Here is a 19277-nt window from a genome sequence, read left to right on the forward strand (position 1 = left end):
TTAGAAACTTCCTGTGCCTGGTAGGCACTGTGTGCAGTTATACAAGGATGCAGTTCTTGCTATCCACAAGCTTCATACAGTGACAAGAAGGATGGATGGTTGACCCTTGAACTGCATGGGTTCAGGTATACATGGATTTTTTTTTTCATTAAGTATATTGGGAAATTTTTTGGAGATTTGCTATAATTTAAAAAAAACTCACAGACAAACCATGTAGCCCAGAAATATTGAAAAATTAAGTTGGGTATGTCATGAATGCATAAAATATTTGTAGATCCTAGTCTATTTTATCATTTACTACCATAACATGTACACAAATCTGTTATAAAAAGTTAACACTTATCAAAACTTAGGCACACAAACACGTAGAGACCGTACACGGCACCACTTGCAGTCGAGAGAAATGTAAATGAATAGGAAAATTAGTATTGAATCATAGTGGAATGAAATTAACTGGAGCGGAGTTTCGTATCCACCTCCTGGTGCTCTTGCCTTGAGCTCAGCTGTTGCCAGTATCTGCTTAAAACCACCTGAGGGGCGCCTGGGGTGCATCATCACCCACAGGAGCACCCAGCTTGTCCAGTAAATTGCATATGGCAGTAAAAAGTAATCTCTGGCGGTTCTCATTCTAAGTAGTTAAGTTTTTGGGGCGTCCAAAGTTATATGTGGATTTTGACTGGAGCGGGGGCAGGTGGGGTTCATGCCCCCAACCCCCATGTTGTTCAAGGGTCAGCTAATCGACACAGTAGGGTCAGATAGATACTGCTTTTGGTTGCCGTATCTCTTAGCCTTCTTCAACCTGGAACACGTCTGCAGCCTTTCTTTATCTTTCATGGCATTGACAGTTTGGAAGAATACAGTAATCCCTTTGTTTCTTTGGAAGAATACTTCTTATTTTTAATTTTTCTGTTGTTTCCTTGTGACTAGATGCGTTCTTGGCCAGAGTACTACATAAGTCATGTTGAGTATCCCTTCTGGAGGCACACAGTGTCCATCTGTCTTTATTGGGATGTTTATTTTGATTACCTGGTCGAAGTATTGGTAGATTTCTTCACTGAATAAATACATTTTTTCTTCCTTGCAACTAATAAGCAGTCTTTGGGGAGACATTTGAAGACAATGTAAACATCTTCTTCCTCCTTAGAATTTCTCCCTAGATTGATAATTGATAATTTTTGCTAGATGCAATTTTTACCAGTATGGTTGCAGAGTGATTATTTTTCCACTCTAGCACTCTCTACTGGTCAGCCTTCGTTGTTCTGTCATCTGCAGGAATTCTCCCTTCCCTGTTTAATTCATTTATCTGTACTAGTATAGACTCATGACTTCCTATTTTTTAATTATTTATAGTTTGTTACTGTTTTTAATTGATTTGATTTTCAAATTGTCCCAGATTTGGCCAGAGGAAGCCACTTCAATGTGCAACATGTCCCCTTCTTTTTTTCTTTTCTTCTTCTTTTTTGAGCAGTTCCTTATTTTCTGTCAAAAACAAGATGTTCCAGGATCCTCTTGTACATACCCTGACCCTAGGCCTGGGAACAGCCTTTCTTGGAGTAGCTTTGGTTCCTTTTAATGGAGAATGGTGTTTAGTGACTAAGAGCTGAGCATTAGGTATGCTCATTGCTACTGGGTGGCCCTCTGTTGTGTGAGCCTTTAATGCAATTGAAAACTAGCTGTCTTGATTTTCCAAGGGAGAGATTTTGATTTGAGGCTGTGGAAAAACTGTAGCTATCAGTCTTTTGGTTGCTTTAGGAACTGATGGCAAAGTGACTTATCAATTGCCCATCTTAAAGGAGAAAATGAAGCTAATTGCATGAATGCAAGTAAGTGTCTGAATTGTACAAGGACTCACTTTGGAGTTACTCTTTTGGTACTAGAATCATTGCTGCCTCATGGAAAGATAATACTTTAACATTCAATATTTACTTTGTACTACTTACCTCCTTTCACTGAACATTGGGTATAAATCTTATTATTTTGGCAAACTGGGAAATTGATTTGGGAAGGCCTGTAAACTCCTTAAGATTCTTGAATGAAAGGCCGCTGTTGTTATAATTCATTATTCTGGAACCCTGCAAGAATATCTTTCCTAAATATGTATGTCTGCAGGATACAGAAAACAGCCTCAGAAATGTAATTTAATTTTGCACCTTTTAACTTTTGAGTATTTGGTTACATAAATTATTTGAGAAATCATTCCTTAGAAATTTTTTATTTTAAAATAATTTCAAATTTACAGAAAAATTACAAGAATATTACAAAGAAATCCCATTTACATTAAACCCAGATTCACTGTAATATCCTGCCGTATTTGCTTAATCGTTGTCTCTGGTTTTTTGGGAGTAAGTTGCAGACATGCTCCTTTACCCCGATACTTCATTGTGTATTTCCTAAGAACGGATATACTCTTACATAAGCCCAGAAGCACAGCACAATGACCAAAACCAGGAGTTTTAACATGGATACGGTGTTGAATCTGTAAGCCTCCAGTTGTCCCAGTAATATTCTTCATAAGCAATTTGTTTTACCATTCAGCTTCCAACCCAGAATCATGTGTTGCATTACTGGGCAGGTCTCTTTAGTCTGGAGCGACACCTCATTCTTTGTGTATCATTAGTGACATTTTGGAAGAGTACTGGCCAGTTTTTTTTGTAGAAGACCTCTTAACTTGGATCTGTGTGATGTCTGCTTATGATTAGATGGAGGTTCTGCATTTTTGCTGGAGATGCTGTAAGTGGTGTTGTGTCCTCAGCGGCATCAGGTGTGGTGCTGGTTTGTTTCATTATTCATAATGTTACCTTTTCTGATCTCTTGATTCAGATGGTATCTACCAGGTTTCTAGCTTTCCCTTTGTAATTTATAAGTAAGCAGACTATTTAAAAAAAAATAAGGATTTTTTTCTTTTAAAAGAATCCATCTGTATTTGAAAATATTAGAGGGGTGCCTGAGTGGCTCAGTCGGTTAAGCGCCTGACTTTTCAGGTCATGATCTTAGGGTCTTGGGATTAAGCCCCACATTGGGTTCTCTGCTTAGATGGGAGTCTGCTGGAGATTCTATCTCCCTCTCCCTCTGCCACCCAACTCACATATGCATGCATTCTGTCTCTCAAAAATCAAGTCTTAAAAAAAAAAAAAAGAAAATATTGGAAAACAGAAAAGCATGTAGCACATTAAAATTGGCCTCAAGCCACCATGTAGGAGTAGGTACCTGCTATTAAAGTTTCGGCATTTTCTTTCTTTTCAAATGTGTGTTTTGAGCACCTCCTACTTCCTATTCTAGAGTAAGGGGATATCACAGTGAATAAAAGGTGGGGCTTACATTCTGGTAAATAATAATAGCTAGTATTTCTTTATTGAGCTACAAGTGACATATCACATTATATTTTAGGTGTACAACATGATTTGATATATGTGTATATTACAAAATGATTACTACAATAAGTTTAGTTAACATCCATCATCACATACAGTTACAATTTTTTTTTTTCTGGTGATGAGAACTTTTAAGATTTACTCTCTTTGCAACTTTCAAATATATGATACGGTATATTAACTGTAGTCACCATGTTATGTGTCACATCTGTTACCCGTTATATCTGCATTACATTTATCATTATACAAAAATAATTATTACAATAATTATTATTTATTGAACATGCGTTATGTCCCATGCAGTGCCGTAGGTGCTTCACTTTTTTTTTTTTTAAAGATATATTTGTTTGAGAGAGGAAAGAGTGCGCACACATGGGGGAGGGGCAGAGGGAGGGAAAATCTCATGCAGACTCCCTGCTGAGCACAGAGTCCAACACAGGGCTCGCTCTCATGACCCTGAGAGCATGACGTGAGCCAAAACCAAGAGTCAGATGTTCAACCAGCTGAGCCACCCAGACGCCCCCAGGAGCTTCACTTATCAGTTATTTAATTACAACCATGTGAAGTAAATATGATGGTCCTCTTTTATGGCTGAGCATTTAACATACCAAAGAGGTTAAAACAAAGTGATGTGCCATGCTATGGTTCAGACAGAGACCATTCCTTTACCAATGTGGTATGTTAATAAGTTAAAAGCCAAATTTGAAAGTTAGAAAACAAATTGACTTAAGGTGGTGATAACATTGATCTTTCGTGAGCAGAATTCTGGCAGCCTTGTTATCCGTGGACCTGGGATGCTTTGTACTTGCCTTGGGTTTTCTCTGATGGCTGGTCCTCAACTCTCATTCTCATAAGCAGTCTCCTGTCTAGATCGGGCCTGCCATGGCATATCCTTGCCTTCCCTGTAGAAATTCTCTCACTTTCCCTCTCTCCCCTTCTGCTAATCTATTCTCAATGATGTGATGGTTAAAAAGAAAAAAGAAAAGCCCTGGTTTGTAGCATTTGCCAATTTCAGTGTGTAAATACTGCTGTTTTCATTGATTTCAAGCTATCAGTGTTCCACATCACTGAACGCAAGGCTGGCAAGGGGTGTCTGTTGGGGAAAATGTGCAGTAGCACACCGTCATGATAGAATTTCTGTCATAGAGATAAGATAGATGTAAACCTCGAGATTAAAGGTAACAGGAAGGTGTGGTAAAATAAAGTGATGAGTTTTGAGTATTTATTAATCTGTTTTTAATTTACTTAATTCTGAGCTTATTTAATTTTTAATAATGCCTGTGTTTAACAAGTGGCTTGCAGAATTCCTAAAAACACAGCGATCGGCTCTCACGAGCCTGTACAAGCCAGCTCTGCAGTCACCTTGCTGCTTGCTGCCAGGGCCCACTGCCAGAAACCTGACGGCTGGCACTGTCTTGCCATCTGAGACATCAGTGCTGGCCCTTCTTTGACCATTCCTCCCACAAAACTTCCCGTCTCATTCCCCTCATCTCCAGCTAACATCTCCCCTGTTTGCAAGGCCTTGTTCATTTCCCACGCTGTAATTCACTTTCTCCCATCGCTCTGGTGCTTTTCCCTGGCCCATTCCTTTTTTCCCCCTAATCAAGATACTGTCCCTGGTTTAAGGAAGGCCCCAGGCATAACTCATATCTTGGGGCATGGAGAGTCTGTCAGCAAGGTGTTGGGTTTCATGTGGAGAGAAAAATCCTTGTTCTACAGAAGGAAGATCTGTTCTTTGAATTCCAGGTTAGAAATCTGAGTGGGAAAAAAATTTTGTTTTAGTCATTAGTAAATATGTAAAGGTGATTATAGCACCATTAATATCATATATCTACTATATACATGAGTTAAAGATGGGGAGAATTGAGACCACAGCTGCCATTTAAAATTCTGTTTTTCTGGTGGGCGTGAAGGGGAGGGCACGTGATGTGATGAGCACTGGGTGTTTTATGCAACTAATGAATCATTGCACATTACATCAGAAACTAATGATGTACTGTATATTGGCTAATTGAATTTAAAAATAATACATTTTAAAAAACAGATAAAAAATAAAATTCTGTTTTTCTTGGCAAATAAGTGACTGATTGGTGGCATTTAGGACTATGGTGCATTCGTATTTTGGGGATCACCAATATCTACAAAATGGAGCCTCGTATAGATTGTCTTTTTCCATTAGTTCTTTTGTCACCTGTCAGCAAAAATAATCAGGACTCTGACAAAACTGTGAGGTTCAAGGACATATTTCCCATTAATGAAGAGACAAGGAAAGTATCTTTATAAGGAGAGCACTATGTTTCTTCAGTTTACTGGAGAAGTGGAGATGTAGATGCCTCTCTTCGTGGGGCTTTAGTCAAGAACGTACAGAAAATTGCCTTTGTTATCTATTGTCGTTAGATAATATTCTAGATAATAATATCTAGATAATAATAATATTCTAGATAATATTGTCATTAGATAATAAAATTCATGGAATGAATACATAGGTCAACCTGGCTGCCCAGTTAATAAGTCTGTGGAATGAATACATAGGTCAATCTGGCTGCCCAGTTAATGAGTCTGTGGAATGAATACATAGGTCAGTCTGGCTGCCCAGTTAATAAGTCTGTCATGTGACTTACTAACTGGGCAGCCAGATTGACCTATGTATTCATTCCATGGGGTGTATCCTTCCCATGAGCAGCAAAATCATGTACCAGGATGTTCCTTAGGGGAGGTATGGTTAAAGCAATCACCTCAACAAAAATTCTTACTTAGATCTGTTTTTCAGCACTCCTGCACTAGCTTAATCTTACAAGTCCCTCTGCAGGGCCTCTAGGTGCCCCATACTGCTGGGGGAATGTAGGGGTCCTAGCTGGCTGGGGAGTGAGAGTGTGGATTGTTTGCTCCCAGGGACTTGACGAGAGTGCAGAGGGCTCTCCTTCAGGGAAAACAGGGTACTTTCGTGCCAGGTGCCTTTGGAATCTGAATTTCAAGTAGCTTTGAGGTGAATGAGGCTTCTGTGTGCCCTCTATATAGAGTTTTGGGTAGTTTGACTTAACATAAAAAAAAAACAAAACTGAAGCTATGAGAGCATTTTAAAGCTTGTTTACTTTTGTCTTGGGAATGAAGAAAGAAGTTGATGTTGAAAGCTTTGTTAAAAGGATTTAAACTGCCCTGTAGCCCTCTCCTCTGCCCTCAGTTAAAAGAAGGGCCCAGATACCACTTAATACCTTGGGCACAGAGTCTTCTAGCAAGATGTTGGGTCTCACGTGAAGAGGAAATCCCTGATCTTGGGAAAGAAGATATATTCTCTCAGAATTCCATGATCCCCCCCGTAGAAGAAGTCCACACTGTGAGTAGCTTAGGCTGGCAGGCCACAGGATCTCAGTGGGAACTGCTCAACTCTGCTGTGGCTCATTGTGCAAAAGTAGCCACAGGCCGCGTGCAAACAAATGGGCATGGCTGGGTTCCAAGAAGACTTTATGTATGGACACTGAAATTCAAATGTCATGTCATTTTCACATGTTAAAAGATATTTTTCTTTTGATTTCTTTTCCACCCGCCTAAAAACGTGAAAACCTTTCTTAGCTTTTGAGCCTTATGAAAACAAGCGGAGAGCTGGATTGCACCCATGGATTATAGTTAGCCAACCTGTGCTCAGAAGGATGAAACTTTAGAGCTTTCTTTCACACTTTTTTTTTTCCAGGTTAAAATGGTATTTCAATACCTTGAGAAATTTATTCTTCTTATGTGCTGTAGACATTTTAGCTGGTTGTGGTTTATCATGCCAAAGGGTATTAAATATTTTGCCAGCCTAAGCTTTTCAAAAATGTTTCCAGGAAAGGGACTTACACGAGTCTCAATTATAATTCTAAATAGTGACTGCAGCCAGTGATAATTCTGTTTTACCGACTGTGCTATTCCTGTGGTAGGGTGCTTGGGAACTTTGCAGTTCAGCATTTGTAGGAAGTCACAGCTTGTGGCTGTGGCTCATTCTGACTTCTTACCTGTTGCACTGAACAGATTTGAGCCCCTACCGTGTACAGGGCACTGCATAAAGCACTGGGGATAAATGAAGAGATGGGCATCTGGGACTTTGGGAAATACCTTGAACTCTGTTTCCAGAATCAACCTGTTGAAGCATTGCTTTTATTAGACTTGATCCTAAGTTTGCTTTTAGGGTTTTTGGTTTTCAGTGTTGAATAAAACACTACCCGCTGTTCTGTGATGTTGCTGGGCTTAATAAATTGTGGCCACGGGGTAGCATGGTTCTCTAATAGGCTTCACTGTTGCTGAAATGGAAAAGAAAAAAAATGCTGTAAGGAAGGAGTATTCTCACGCCTATTTAATGGTAAAGTAGCCTTGCTTTCTCTAAATTGGTTTTTCCATAGTACATTATTCTTTTTTTCTTTTTTTTCATGGTGCATTATTAAGATTTAGATGGTACTAAACCTCAGTGCTTTAAAATCTTATGGTGACAACATGAATTGTATAATGTTTATGATTGGGAGAATAGTAGTTAGGACTGTATTTAAAGAATATATTTAATTTAGGCACTAACCTCAAAAAAAAAAACCAAAAACCTCGAACGTGTAAAAACTAGAAAGAATATGCGAATAAACAACAGTGATATCTTCTCAGTAGTTGCAGAGTCATGGACAAAGGTACTGACACAAGGTTTTTGTCTAATTCCAAGGGTTTGATGGAGAGGTGGGTAAAGAAGAGTAGGGATTCCAGATGGTCAGGAAACACATAATTGGAAAAGTGATTGTCCCATCCTTGTAGATTAAGAATATTATCACAGCCTGAGAGCTGAATGTGTTCCAAGAGTTTTCATATATTGGCCTCAAGAAGAGAAGGTATTGTCTCCATTTATATAGCCAGGGAAAGTGGGGTTTAGAGGATTTAAGTAAAGTCTTTGTAGATTTGACTGGAGCCCAAGCGTATGCTCTTTGCTCCCTGCCATTTCTAGGCCAGCTCATTGGAGACCCTCCTTGTTGGAGAATGGGTAGACTTGGCAGTGATTTCTGGGATGGAAGAGTGAGAGTTATTGCTGCCACTGGAACAGGGGTCAGGGGGCGTTCCGGGTATAAGGATGTAACTGTTCAGTATGCCTCCTCCATCGTCTTGGCCTTATTTTTGGATTCTTTTGGATTTCTTTCTTTTTTTACCTGTTCATCAAGTAAATATCCAAACCAGCTATTACCTTTGTAATACCTCATTTGTCCAGCCACCTCCACTAAAACCTAAGCTTTAAGGAGGACAAAGATCTCATTTTCAGATAATTTTGTATTCTCAGTTCCTATAATACCTCCTGGCACGTAAGTGCTCGGTGTTTATATTTGTATAACCTACTAGAATGGGACCCAGTTTAGATGATACATTTGATTTTCCCTTGAATTTGATGTTTTGGGAAGACGGACTCCCAAGGGGAACCTGACTCTGTCTTTCCTTTCCTAGGGCGATTGTGTGGTTACCGTGTTGCTGGCTGAAGAGGACAAAATTGAGGATGATGTAGTTTTCTACTTGGTATTTTCGGGTTCCACTCTCCATCACTGCACAAGTACCCGGAAGGTCAGTGCTGATACGCTGGAGACCATTGCTCCTGGTAAGTACTGGGTGGAATCTTCTCTGGCCTTTACTGGTTCATGGACATTTTTATTTTGTGTTCATTAATGTGGAGTTAGAAGAAGAATGAATCAGGGCAATAGAACTCCTGTCAGATCCTTATTTTAAATATGCGTTGAATAAAGCATTTTGTTTAAATTTGCTTTTCCACAGAAATCTGAGCCTCACTGGAAATTAGCGAAATAAAATGGTGTCATAAGTTTGAAAGATAAAACTCAGGATCAGCAAAAACATTAATTTATTGGAATGTTGAGATTTGGGGAAAACTAAAACGGGTGGAAGATACAAGTTCTGCTGTGGTTCCCATGGTATGACGGTGTGATGACGATTTGATTATGAATATCATAGTGGCGAAAGCAAAGGCAAAACACAGTCAGTAATGCATTGCTCAGTATCTGTGAGGGAAAGACCTAAAAATGTTTCGTAAAAACCAAACTTTACCCACATTAACAAATTATAGTTCATGGAAGAATGAATGCGTAATCACTGTTGCAATTATAAATTTAACAGAATTAAAAGGGGAAGATAGGTAGTTATTAAAAATGCTTTACAAAGTCATGAAATCATTGCTACTTCCACCAGAAATGGTCCATAAAATAACGACTGTCTCTTGACCTGTCTGCCCCAACATCTGCAGGTGTACTGATTTGTGTTTGGAGATGAGCTGCTTTCCTTAACTGACCTGGCTTCAAAGTTAACAGTTGACCAGTTTTCATCAGGATACAAAGTAGGGCACATTTACGGGGTAGCCCCTAAAAAGTGTTGACACTTAACTGTTTTCCTTTAGAGAATAAGGTGGATTCAGTTCTTACTAAACCATTTCTTTTTACCGGTGTTTTTATAGAACACTGATTCCACTGTGTTGAAATAGATGGTGTAAAAAATTACTAGTTTATGAAGCACTTTTGGTATCTAGTCTTGCTGGTATTGGATCAGATTGCCAGGTTTTCATTGCTGTGCCATTTAATATAAATGAACTTCACGTCAGATACCTACCAGCTCCTGGAAATTATACTGCAGTCAAGGGCTGGGATTTATGACGGTTGAAAGCTGTGTTTATCCTCCTGCCTGGCAAAAATGACTTTGAAAAATACAGGATTTAAAGATTCTTGACAATTCCTATGAATTTCTCCCCCCCCCCCAAATTTTTAGGGATTAGAAATTAACCTGGAGTTCAGGATAGATACTGATTTCTTTCCTAAAGCGTATTAAGTATCCTCCTTTAAACTTGCTCCAGGCATCTTGTTTCCTGTGATGTATATCATGTCAGAAAGGCTTATCTGGAACTTGAGGTCTGCTCTGGGGCAGGTGCCATCCTGTGTCACCATTGCAAAACCTCTGTCATGTGTGGGTGATGGTGAGAAACAGCTCCTCAGCAAGTAGAATCAGTCGGTGCCTGACTGGACTCTTACTGGGAAAGGAATGGTGGTAATTTTTATAAACTTACTCCTTCCAGAATTAGAAACAGGTTAGGAGTTAAAGTTAGGGGGGTGGTGCGTGTGTGTGTGTGTGTGTGTGTGTGTGTGTGTGTGTGTGTGTGTATGATTGTGTGTACACACATGTAAGAAAGATGTAAGTAGATGTGGAGGATGCAAGGACCTGTAAGAGAAAGGACAGATGTGGCAAGGCTGTTCCCCTGTACACTAGTTGCAGTCCTCAGTTACAAGTACCGGCAGAGTCCAGCCCCGTGGAGACGGATCTGCCTGGCAGCTCTTGTACCTTCACTGACAAGGCACTGAAATTAGGGTGGGCGGCAGGTACTTCCTTTCCTTGGCTTCACAAGCCCCCCTCTGCTTGTATGACAGCCTGGGGCTCTGAGTTTGTTCCAGACCCTGTCTGATCTCCAGCCCACCTTCCTGAATTCTAGTTCCCATTTCTTCCCTTGCCTTTGGTTCTAAACCTCTTTATGTGTCTCTGCACCCCTCCTTCCCAGCCACACCCATCTCTGGGTGTCCTTTTGTACTTACGGACTCCGAGGACCCTTACCCTACCGGCCCCAGCAAACCAGAATGGTTATGGTACTCTGCTGTTTTCTGCTAACTTGATCCAAATCCTCAGAAATCATCCCTGACCCATTTGCATGGGGCCTGGAGTCCTAGTACTTGCCTTCTCCATTTTCCACGAATCCACGAATCCACTAATCCACTATCTCCCCTTTAAATTATGATCACTGGCACCTCCTGTGTTCTCTGTCATGCTTACAGGGCCCAATAACCCGTCCCCTTCTCACCCCAGTTGGCCTGCATGGTCTGCTCCTCACTTGAGGTCTTTCAGGCTGATGATAGGAGGTGGCCGATCACAGCAGAGGTAACAGAGGCTTAGAGTCCCTGCAAGACCCTCCTGTCCAAGCAGGCCAAACGGGATGTAGAGCCACACTGTAACGTAAACCTTTGATACGGATGCAGGGCAGCAGTGAGGTCCTCGCTGGTGAGGTAGAAGCTCTGTGAACTGTTTAAGCAGAGGAGATTGCTGAGTGGAGCCTGTTGCTCTGGTCATCATGTGTGAGATCTTTCCATTCACTTGTCTTGTTAGGCTGCTACATCTGCTGTAGTTGCGTGTGGAGGTCTAGTAGGGATAGGGGCACTGAGGGCATTGAGTTAGTTTTGAATTTCTTGTTGATATCATGGAGTTAATATTTTAGTCTAGAATTAAACTGCGTTAAATCTGTTTTTAGGGAAATCTTAGACTTGTTCCTTCCCTTCCTTCAGCTCTTTATTGAGCTATCATCTTCTCAGTGATGCCTTACCTGTCTACCTTATAAAATACACAATAGCCTCTAAGGGGCGCCTGGGTGGCTCAGTCGGTTAAGCATCTGACTCTTGATTTCAGCTCAGGTCTCGATCTCAGGGTCATGAGTTCAAGCCCCACTGGGCTCCACGTTGGGTGTGGAGCCTACTTAAAAAAAATACACAATGGCCTCCTCTCTGTATTCCCTCTTGCCCTTCTCTGATTTTTCTGCATTGCACTTACCAACTTCTAGCCCATTATATCTTTTATTTATCTTATTTGTTTTCTACCTGCCTCTACTAAAGTCAGCTTCATGAGGGCATAGATTTCTCTCTGTTTTGTTGGTGCATGCTAAGAAGGCTGTTCTAGGAATCCCTACCATTTGATGGAAGAGCATTTCTACTTTATCTGAATTCAGCCCGGTTCTCGGAAGCCACTCCTCTAGAAAGGTTGTGCACACATACACCATTTCTTTTGAAAAATGCAAAAGGAGTTTGCTCTGGTTTCTTGAGTTGAATTTTTGCTTGGGGGTGGGAGTCTGTGTTCTCTTTCCAGAGCTACCTATGATGATTTCTCTGCGTCAGTTAGCTGTATTGATAGCCTCAGATTTCCTGTCTGCTGTGGGCAGTGTCAGATTAGTCAAGATTTTTTTTTTAATTTTTTATTGTTATGTTAATCACCATATATTACATCATTAGTTTTTGATGTAGCGTTCCATGATTCATTAGATTAGTCAAGATTCTTGATGGAAAGTCTGTGCTTGCTTTGTGCACCCCAGGCACCGGATAAATGTGCACAGTCTGTTTGCAGCAGGTGCTGCCGGGAATGATGTCTGTGCACCCTTTCTGCTCACGGGTGGGATGAGCTCTGCAAGTCCTAGTCATTTTGCTTGACTCTGGGAAGAAAAAGAGCTTTGTGTCTTGTTCTTGCTTTTAATGTCATGTTTCATCCACATTGCTGGCTCTGATTTTTCCACTTCTCTGCATGTTTCACTGTCAGTGTTTTGTAACATTTTAGTTTTTACTAAAACCAGATGATTGATTGACCTTCAAAAGGCGCTTGGGTGGCTCAGTCGTTAAGCGTCTGCCTTCAGCTGAGGTCATGATCCCAGAGTCCTGGGATCGAGCCCCGTGTCCAGCTCCCTGCTCCGCTCCGCGGGAAGCCTGCTTCTCCCTCTCCCATTCCCCCTGCTTGTGTTCCCTCTCTCGCTGTGTCTCTCTCTGTCAAATAAATAAAATCTTAAAAAAAAAAAAGGGGGGGGGGGCAGCTACTTCTTGATGTTAGTCTGTAACCTTTTATTATTGGGGGGAGTGGAAGGGAGGAAGAAATGTTTCTAAATTGTGTCCTTTAGAAAAAAGTTTTAATTTCAGATACCAAGATTATTTTTTTCTATTTTCTCACTTTCTTGCTTATTTTCTAACGAGAAGTTTACAATGAACTGTGTGTGTGTATGTTTAATTATAAATTGTAAATGCTTTGTAAAAAATAATCTTTTCTTGCCTTACTGCCATCGAAAAGCTGTAGACCTGATATGATTCCCCTTTTTAATAAAGTAAGTACAATAAAAGCATCTTGGGGGGCAGTGAGGTGGAGACTTTGGTTTCTACTTTATTTGCCCTTGAATTGTTTGCATGCTTTACAAGTGAGCATGTTACTTTTTAAAACATATGTAGTAACTTTTAATAAAAACATTTTGAAGACTGAAAACAGTGTCCTCTCTTCGGAAAATAAAGCTATCTGGGTGCTGATTAACACTAGGCACAAACAAGCTATATAATAAAATGTTATATTCAAAACACCTATGAATTTTCTGGTTAAGAATATAATTTGCTATGAAATACAGCCTGAAATGGATATACATCTCTAAAGATAAAAGGTATTGCCTTTGTAGTAAAGGAAAATACCTCCATTCTTTTCTGTTTGTATGAAACAAATCCCGACCGCAAATCCCACCTTAACTAAACAGTGAGTTTCCTTTAGAGATGAAGCAGAGATTTTTCTTTAAAAGACTTAACACAGGACTGGTAAGTAATATAAAGAAGTCTGAATATCTTTGGAAGATAATTCCTGAGGGATATGGAATACCATTTTATTGTATTCATTTTTATTAGTTAAATTTGAATTTAGATCAAGCAGACATTGATTTCAGAATGGAAATGAGACAGGATGTTCAGTGGATGCTGCATACTATTTTTATGAAAGGCTTTGGTGCAGGATCTCTCCTAAAATGCAGTCTTTTTTCAGCATGTGTTATTTACTTTAAGAGTGTACAGCAAAGGTTCTTGTTGGACAGGAGAACTACAAATATTCGTTGACCTAAAATTTGACTCAGCTCTCCTGTTTTTCTCACTTGTCAAAGGGAAGATACTACATATAGTAGATTTGTCATTAAAAAAAAAAAAAGAAAGAAAAACCCTATTTGCTGTGATCAGAATTCCTTTTGGGTTTATTAAAAATCAGTGCTCACAGCCCAGGTCGCTCTACAGGTGGATAACAATGTATGTCTCACTTTTTGTGAGCCCAGACCCGTCTCTAGTAGCTGATGTCCACGGTTGCCAGATTGAATTACACATTTGAAAAGAAGCTGTAGACTTCAAACTGGCCTAATCGCAGAATGCTGGACCCTCCCTCTGTGGCGAAAGAATCCGTTACTTTGTATTGGACACTTTCTAACAGTCTCCCTCTTCAAAACACTCCTGCTGTAAGGCTGTCCCTAGACAGGTATGATTGTAGATTTTAAAAATCTTAAATTATTGTCCCAATGCTAGCCAGTGTATATAGTTGCTATCCTGGAAAAACAAACAGAACTAATTGAAGGGAAAAACTATCTGTTGTCTACTCTCCCAGCTCTCATGCTTATGTGGACGTTGTATACTTGGAACTAAGGATCCAGCACTGGACTCTGAGCCACGTGTATTATAGTGGAGGCCATGGCCCTGCCAAGGGAGTGAAAATCAGGTCTCAGAGGGCAAAAAATCTTTCTCTAAGCATAGAGACACATGTACAAATAGAGGATATTATCTGTAGTATTAAAGTCTCATTAGGATAGGGAGGGGCGAATAGAGAACAATGCCTACAAAGGCTCCTTGGGGGGATGACAGTGAATAAAACACTGAGAAACACTGCCTTACCGTAATAGGCTGAAATACGGTAGATTATGTTTTGTATTAATTAGCCCCTTTCCCCCCAAAAATGTACATGATGAAATTCCTGTGCCTGTTGTTTTTTTTGTCCCATTCTGCTTAAATACTCCCACACAAAAAGAGACATTTTACACACATACCAAATTTGCACATCTACCATTAGACCACCAAAACTAAGAGGAGGTGCTTTCTGCACATGATCCTGAAGACTGAAAATTTCCTTTAACCCTGTATAGCCACTTCTTAAATAACTTTAATGCCAAAATGAAACAATAAAACATAGTTATTTCTGTGTTTTCCACCCTGACTCATTACCACAGCCTTTCTCTTAGAACATGCTCTGAGTGGGGGCGCCTGGGTGGCACAGTCGGTTGAGCATCCGTCTCTTGGTTTCAGCTCAGCTTGTGATTGCGGGATCATAGGATCAAGCCCTGTGTCAGGCTCTGCGCACAGCGGAGAATCTCAGCTTGAGATTCTCTCTCTCTTTCTCCCTTCCCCCCTCCCTCCCCCTCCCCGTGCTTACACACACACACACACACACACACTCTCTCTCTCTCTCTTCTCTCTCTCTCTCTCTCTCTCTCTCTCTCTCTCTCTCAGGAATAAATAAATCTTAAAAAAAAAAAAAAAGACCATGCTCTGAGTGGGACTGGGCTGGGCTGGTCCAGCGAGCACTTTCAGCGTTCCTTTTTGGATAGTTGGTCAAACAAAGTCTCAGTTGTTTCATCCTCAAAAGAGAAGGCCCGGCTGGGATGTATGCCGCTTTTAGCTTAATAGGAAATGAAGTAATTCTTGGGTCATGCTTCAGCAGAGTTGTTTATCTGTAGCAGTATTTCGTTTCCATGGGTACGGTGCTTCATACAGTGATAAGGAGCCCACAGAAACACTCTCCAACTTCATGAGCACACATACCTCCTGACCTGCCATCCTAAGAAAGGGTGGAATTAGATGCTTTTAAGAGGAGCATTAGCAGTTAATTAACATTGCTGCTCCTCAGCTAGGTGCTGCCTTTTTTTTTTTTTTTTTTTTTGAGATTTTTATGTATTTATCTGACAGAGAGCACAAGCAGGGGGAGTGGGAGGCAGGGGGAGAAGCTGGCTCCCTGGGGTCATGACCTGAGCCAAAGGCAGTTGCTTAACTGACTGAGCCACCGGGGTGCCCCTTAGCCAGGTGCTTCTTGTTGTGTTTTTGTTTATTCTGCATTTACCCCGTGCTTCTTGTTGTGTTTTTGTTTATTCTGCATTTACCCCCCTTCTCTTTATCTTTTCAGTTTCCCAGTGCCAAAGGTAACTTTTAGCTTCGGAGCTTTACTGGGTCCTGCCACAGAAGCTCTTTGTAGAGTATTGGGAATCTCTTTTCCTTGAGTGACCTAAACAGGAACATTTTAAATTTAGTTTAGTTTAGTTTAGTTTTAGAGAGGGAGGGACAGAGGGAGAGAGAGAATCTTAAACAGGCTCCACGCCCAGTGCAGAGCCGGATGCAGGGCTCCATCTTACCATGACCTGAGCCAAAATCAAGAAGAGTCGGGTGCATAACTGACTGAGCCACCCAGGCACCCCCCTGCTTTGTGCATGGCCATCTCTAATGGTTTTTAACAGTCGGGAAGGCAGGTGGCGTTGGACTTCAGGGTGGAGTGACTTATTCAGGATGACCTACCCTGTGCGCAGTAAAGGGTAATGAGTCCACCTGGTATTTTCTGACTCCTCAGCTAGTTGCCCACATACCTCAGTCAGTCAGAAACAGATCTCCCTCACCCCAGAATTTACTGTATATTTCTGTTGTAGAAGAAAGAACTGGACCTGATTGCAGGGTAGATTGAGAAGGCAGTTTTAGAAATGGAATTGAAGCTTAGGCCGTATTTCTTTACTGGTTGTCTTCTTCCCTTTAAATTCTCTGGGGCTGCTTCCTTCAGAAGAAGCTCAGTAAATTTTTCAGAACTTCCCTTTCTAAAACAACTTGTGATTCTTATTTTCCTTCTTTGTTACCAGGAGACTGAGTGGAAGGAGAAACACTCTGCCACTGGCTGAAAACCCTCATCTTTCTACTGCAGCTTCTGTTTTTTTACGTAAAGAGAGGTTAAATTGTGGCGATTATATCAAATCAGATGTGGTTTCCGTGTCTTTTCAGTATAGGTGTGGGCATCGTTAATACCTTGCATTTTGTGTCTACAAAGGCAGTTGGAAGGCTGATGGCCCTGGAGAGAGTCATGTCTCTAGAGCTAATTCATGGCAGCCAGACGTTTTATGTGTGCCTATGCAGCGGGTTTTGTTTTATTACTGGGTCCGTATTTTATAACTTTGTTTTTTAACATGTTGATTTTTCCCACCCTAAATGCTTTATCTGAAAGGTTATAGGGATTAAAAAACAGTCATGAGACCCACTCGAGCATAACAGAAAACACTAGTGGGAGAGAGTAGTGCCGGCAGCCTCACGTGCTGATTTCCAGACGGCAGGGTGAGGCACTGTGGTTTTGAGTGGTAGAGCCCTCCCCGTGTACCCTTAAGTTTTTAAAATAAAGGCCGGTCCAGGACACCCTCAGCCCGCCACTCCTCTTTTACTCCTCAGTGTCTCTTTTGAAAAAGAAGCCTGTAATCATGCCAAACAAATTCCAGATTTATGGCACATTTTACTTAGGATGATCATAGTCTCGCCTTCAGATTGTGAGTTTATGTCTGAAGGAAAAAATATCAGGCTAATGATCGGATCGCCGCTCCTGCCTCCTCTGATACAGTTTTATTTTACACAAAAACGTATACACAGAGCTGACAGTTCACGCACCCATCCACCACCTTCCACCATCCACCTTCTAACCAATTTTTTCTGCTAAAGTGGCAGAAAGAGATAGGCACACGTGGGCTGCTAATAAACACATGCGTGTGTGCCAACACTCTCTCTCTCTCTCTCTCTCTCTCTCTCTCTCTCTCTCTCTCTCTCTCTCTCTCTCTCTCTCCCTCTCCCTCTCCCTCCCTCTCTCCCTCCCTCCCTCCCTCCCTCCCCTGAGCCACCTTCTGTTTCTTTCCCTTTACTTTGTCTTCACCCTGTCCTAGCCAGATGGATTTCTGTGCAGACACTTCTACCCTTCGCAGTTTTGAGTAAGGTGGTATTGCTTCACCGTGGCTTTTCTGCACTCACGCACCGTGTGTGTGTGTGTGTGTGTGTGTGTGATGAAACTGAAGGTCTGGAAACCTGGAATATGGAATGCCTCTCAGCTCCTACAGGGGGGGCGGACGGTGTTTAGGTATTTATAGGTTGGTGGATGCCATTAGTGGCATTGTGACTCCCTTTCTGGTTCAAGCTTTTGGATTTCTCACCTTTGCACAGGCTGGAGGCTTGTAATGCTGTGCTATAATTATTGGTTAGATTCATGAACCACACCGTTCTTACTTTAAAGTAATTCTTCTGACTGAAATACATATTGTTACACCTTTCTGTCTGTCTTATTTAATTGGAAATGAATCGAGGCTAGGTGTGATGTTGTTTTGGGTGATGGTATTAAGGAATTTGAGAAGACTCTTCTAAATTCTAGCTCTTCACTTATAAGATCCGGAGACTGTCTAGATTTAACAGTGTTAGAGGTGTTGTCATTTACCTCAGGCCACATAGCTAAGAAGTAAGGAAAATAGGTTTGAACCCTGGTCTCTGCTGTCACTGGGCATCTAGATGTAACCAAGTTAATATCCTCCCGAAACTGTAATTTCCATTCCTTGAACTTACTTTCTGCTTCCATTTTTATGCTTTTCAAACTGTTCTTTTTCTTGGAATCTCTTGCTAACTTTCCCTCTCCAGCTGCTGCGTGATGACACCCACCCTCTAGAGAAACACCGGGGACTGTAGGGGCTGCTCCCTCATGCTATAGATGAAAAGGTTGAGGCCCAGAGAAGCAGAAGTGATCTGGAGTCACACAGCATAAGAGTCTTACAGCCAGGGTTTGAGCTTGGTGTTCTTACTCCTTCCCTGTGGATTCTTCCATGGTCCCCTTATTTCCTCTTCAAGTCTTCTTGTACCCATAAATCTTAGGAGAAGGGGCAGACTCTAGAGCAAGGAAGTGGGCTTGAGTTCTAATTCTGCCACCTAGGAAATTTATCACCGTGGGCAGATTACTTAATATTTTTGTGCCTTGGTCTCTGCATCTAGTAAATGGTGTAATAATAGTATCTACCACATAGGGTTGCCCTGAGGAGTATGTGAACTGTTACTTGGAAAGCACAGAGAACAGAGCCTAGCACATCACAAGTATTATATAAGTGTGTTAGGTAAGATAACATAGACAGCATGCCTCTGAGTTCTGAGGGTTGCAGTGAAGAACCCCAGGGGTTGCAGAGCTGGGAGTGGGGTGCCTGTCACGAAGGTTCTTCTTAGCGGTCACCTCCTTTGTGAAGTCTTCCTGCTCTTATCTGTGAAATGTCCTGCTTCTCTCCTACCAGTT

The 19277-nt window shown here is 41.2% G+C and overlaps 1 protein-coding gene across 16 annotated transcripts in view; it reads left to right on the forward strand.

The window, feature by feature from the left end:
• Positions 1-19277, forward strand: part of AKAP13 (A-kinase anchoring protein 13) — a 323215-nt gene that overhangs the window by 116508 nt on the left and 187430 nt on the right. For all 16 annotated transcript variants that reach the window (XM_027570071.2, XM_027570075.2, XM_027570077.2 and 13 more), the window contains exon 3: positions 8814-8961. In XM_027570071.2, the coding sequence (XP_027425872.1) occupies positions 8814-8961 (148 nt within the window). The remainder of the gene's footprint in view (positions 1-8813; positions 8962-19277) is intronic.

The sequence above is a fragment of the Zalophus californianus genome, chromosome 6 (genome assembly GCF_009762305.2).
Source record: "Zalophus californianus isolate mZalCal1 chromosome 6, mZalCal1.pri.v2, whole genome shotgun sequence".
Classification (NCBI taxonomy): domain Eukaryota; kingdom Metazoa; phylum Chordata; class Mammalia; order Carnivora; family Otariidae; genus Zalophus; species Zalophus californianus.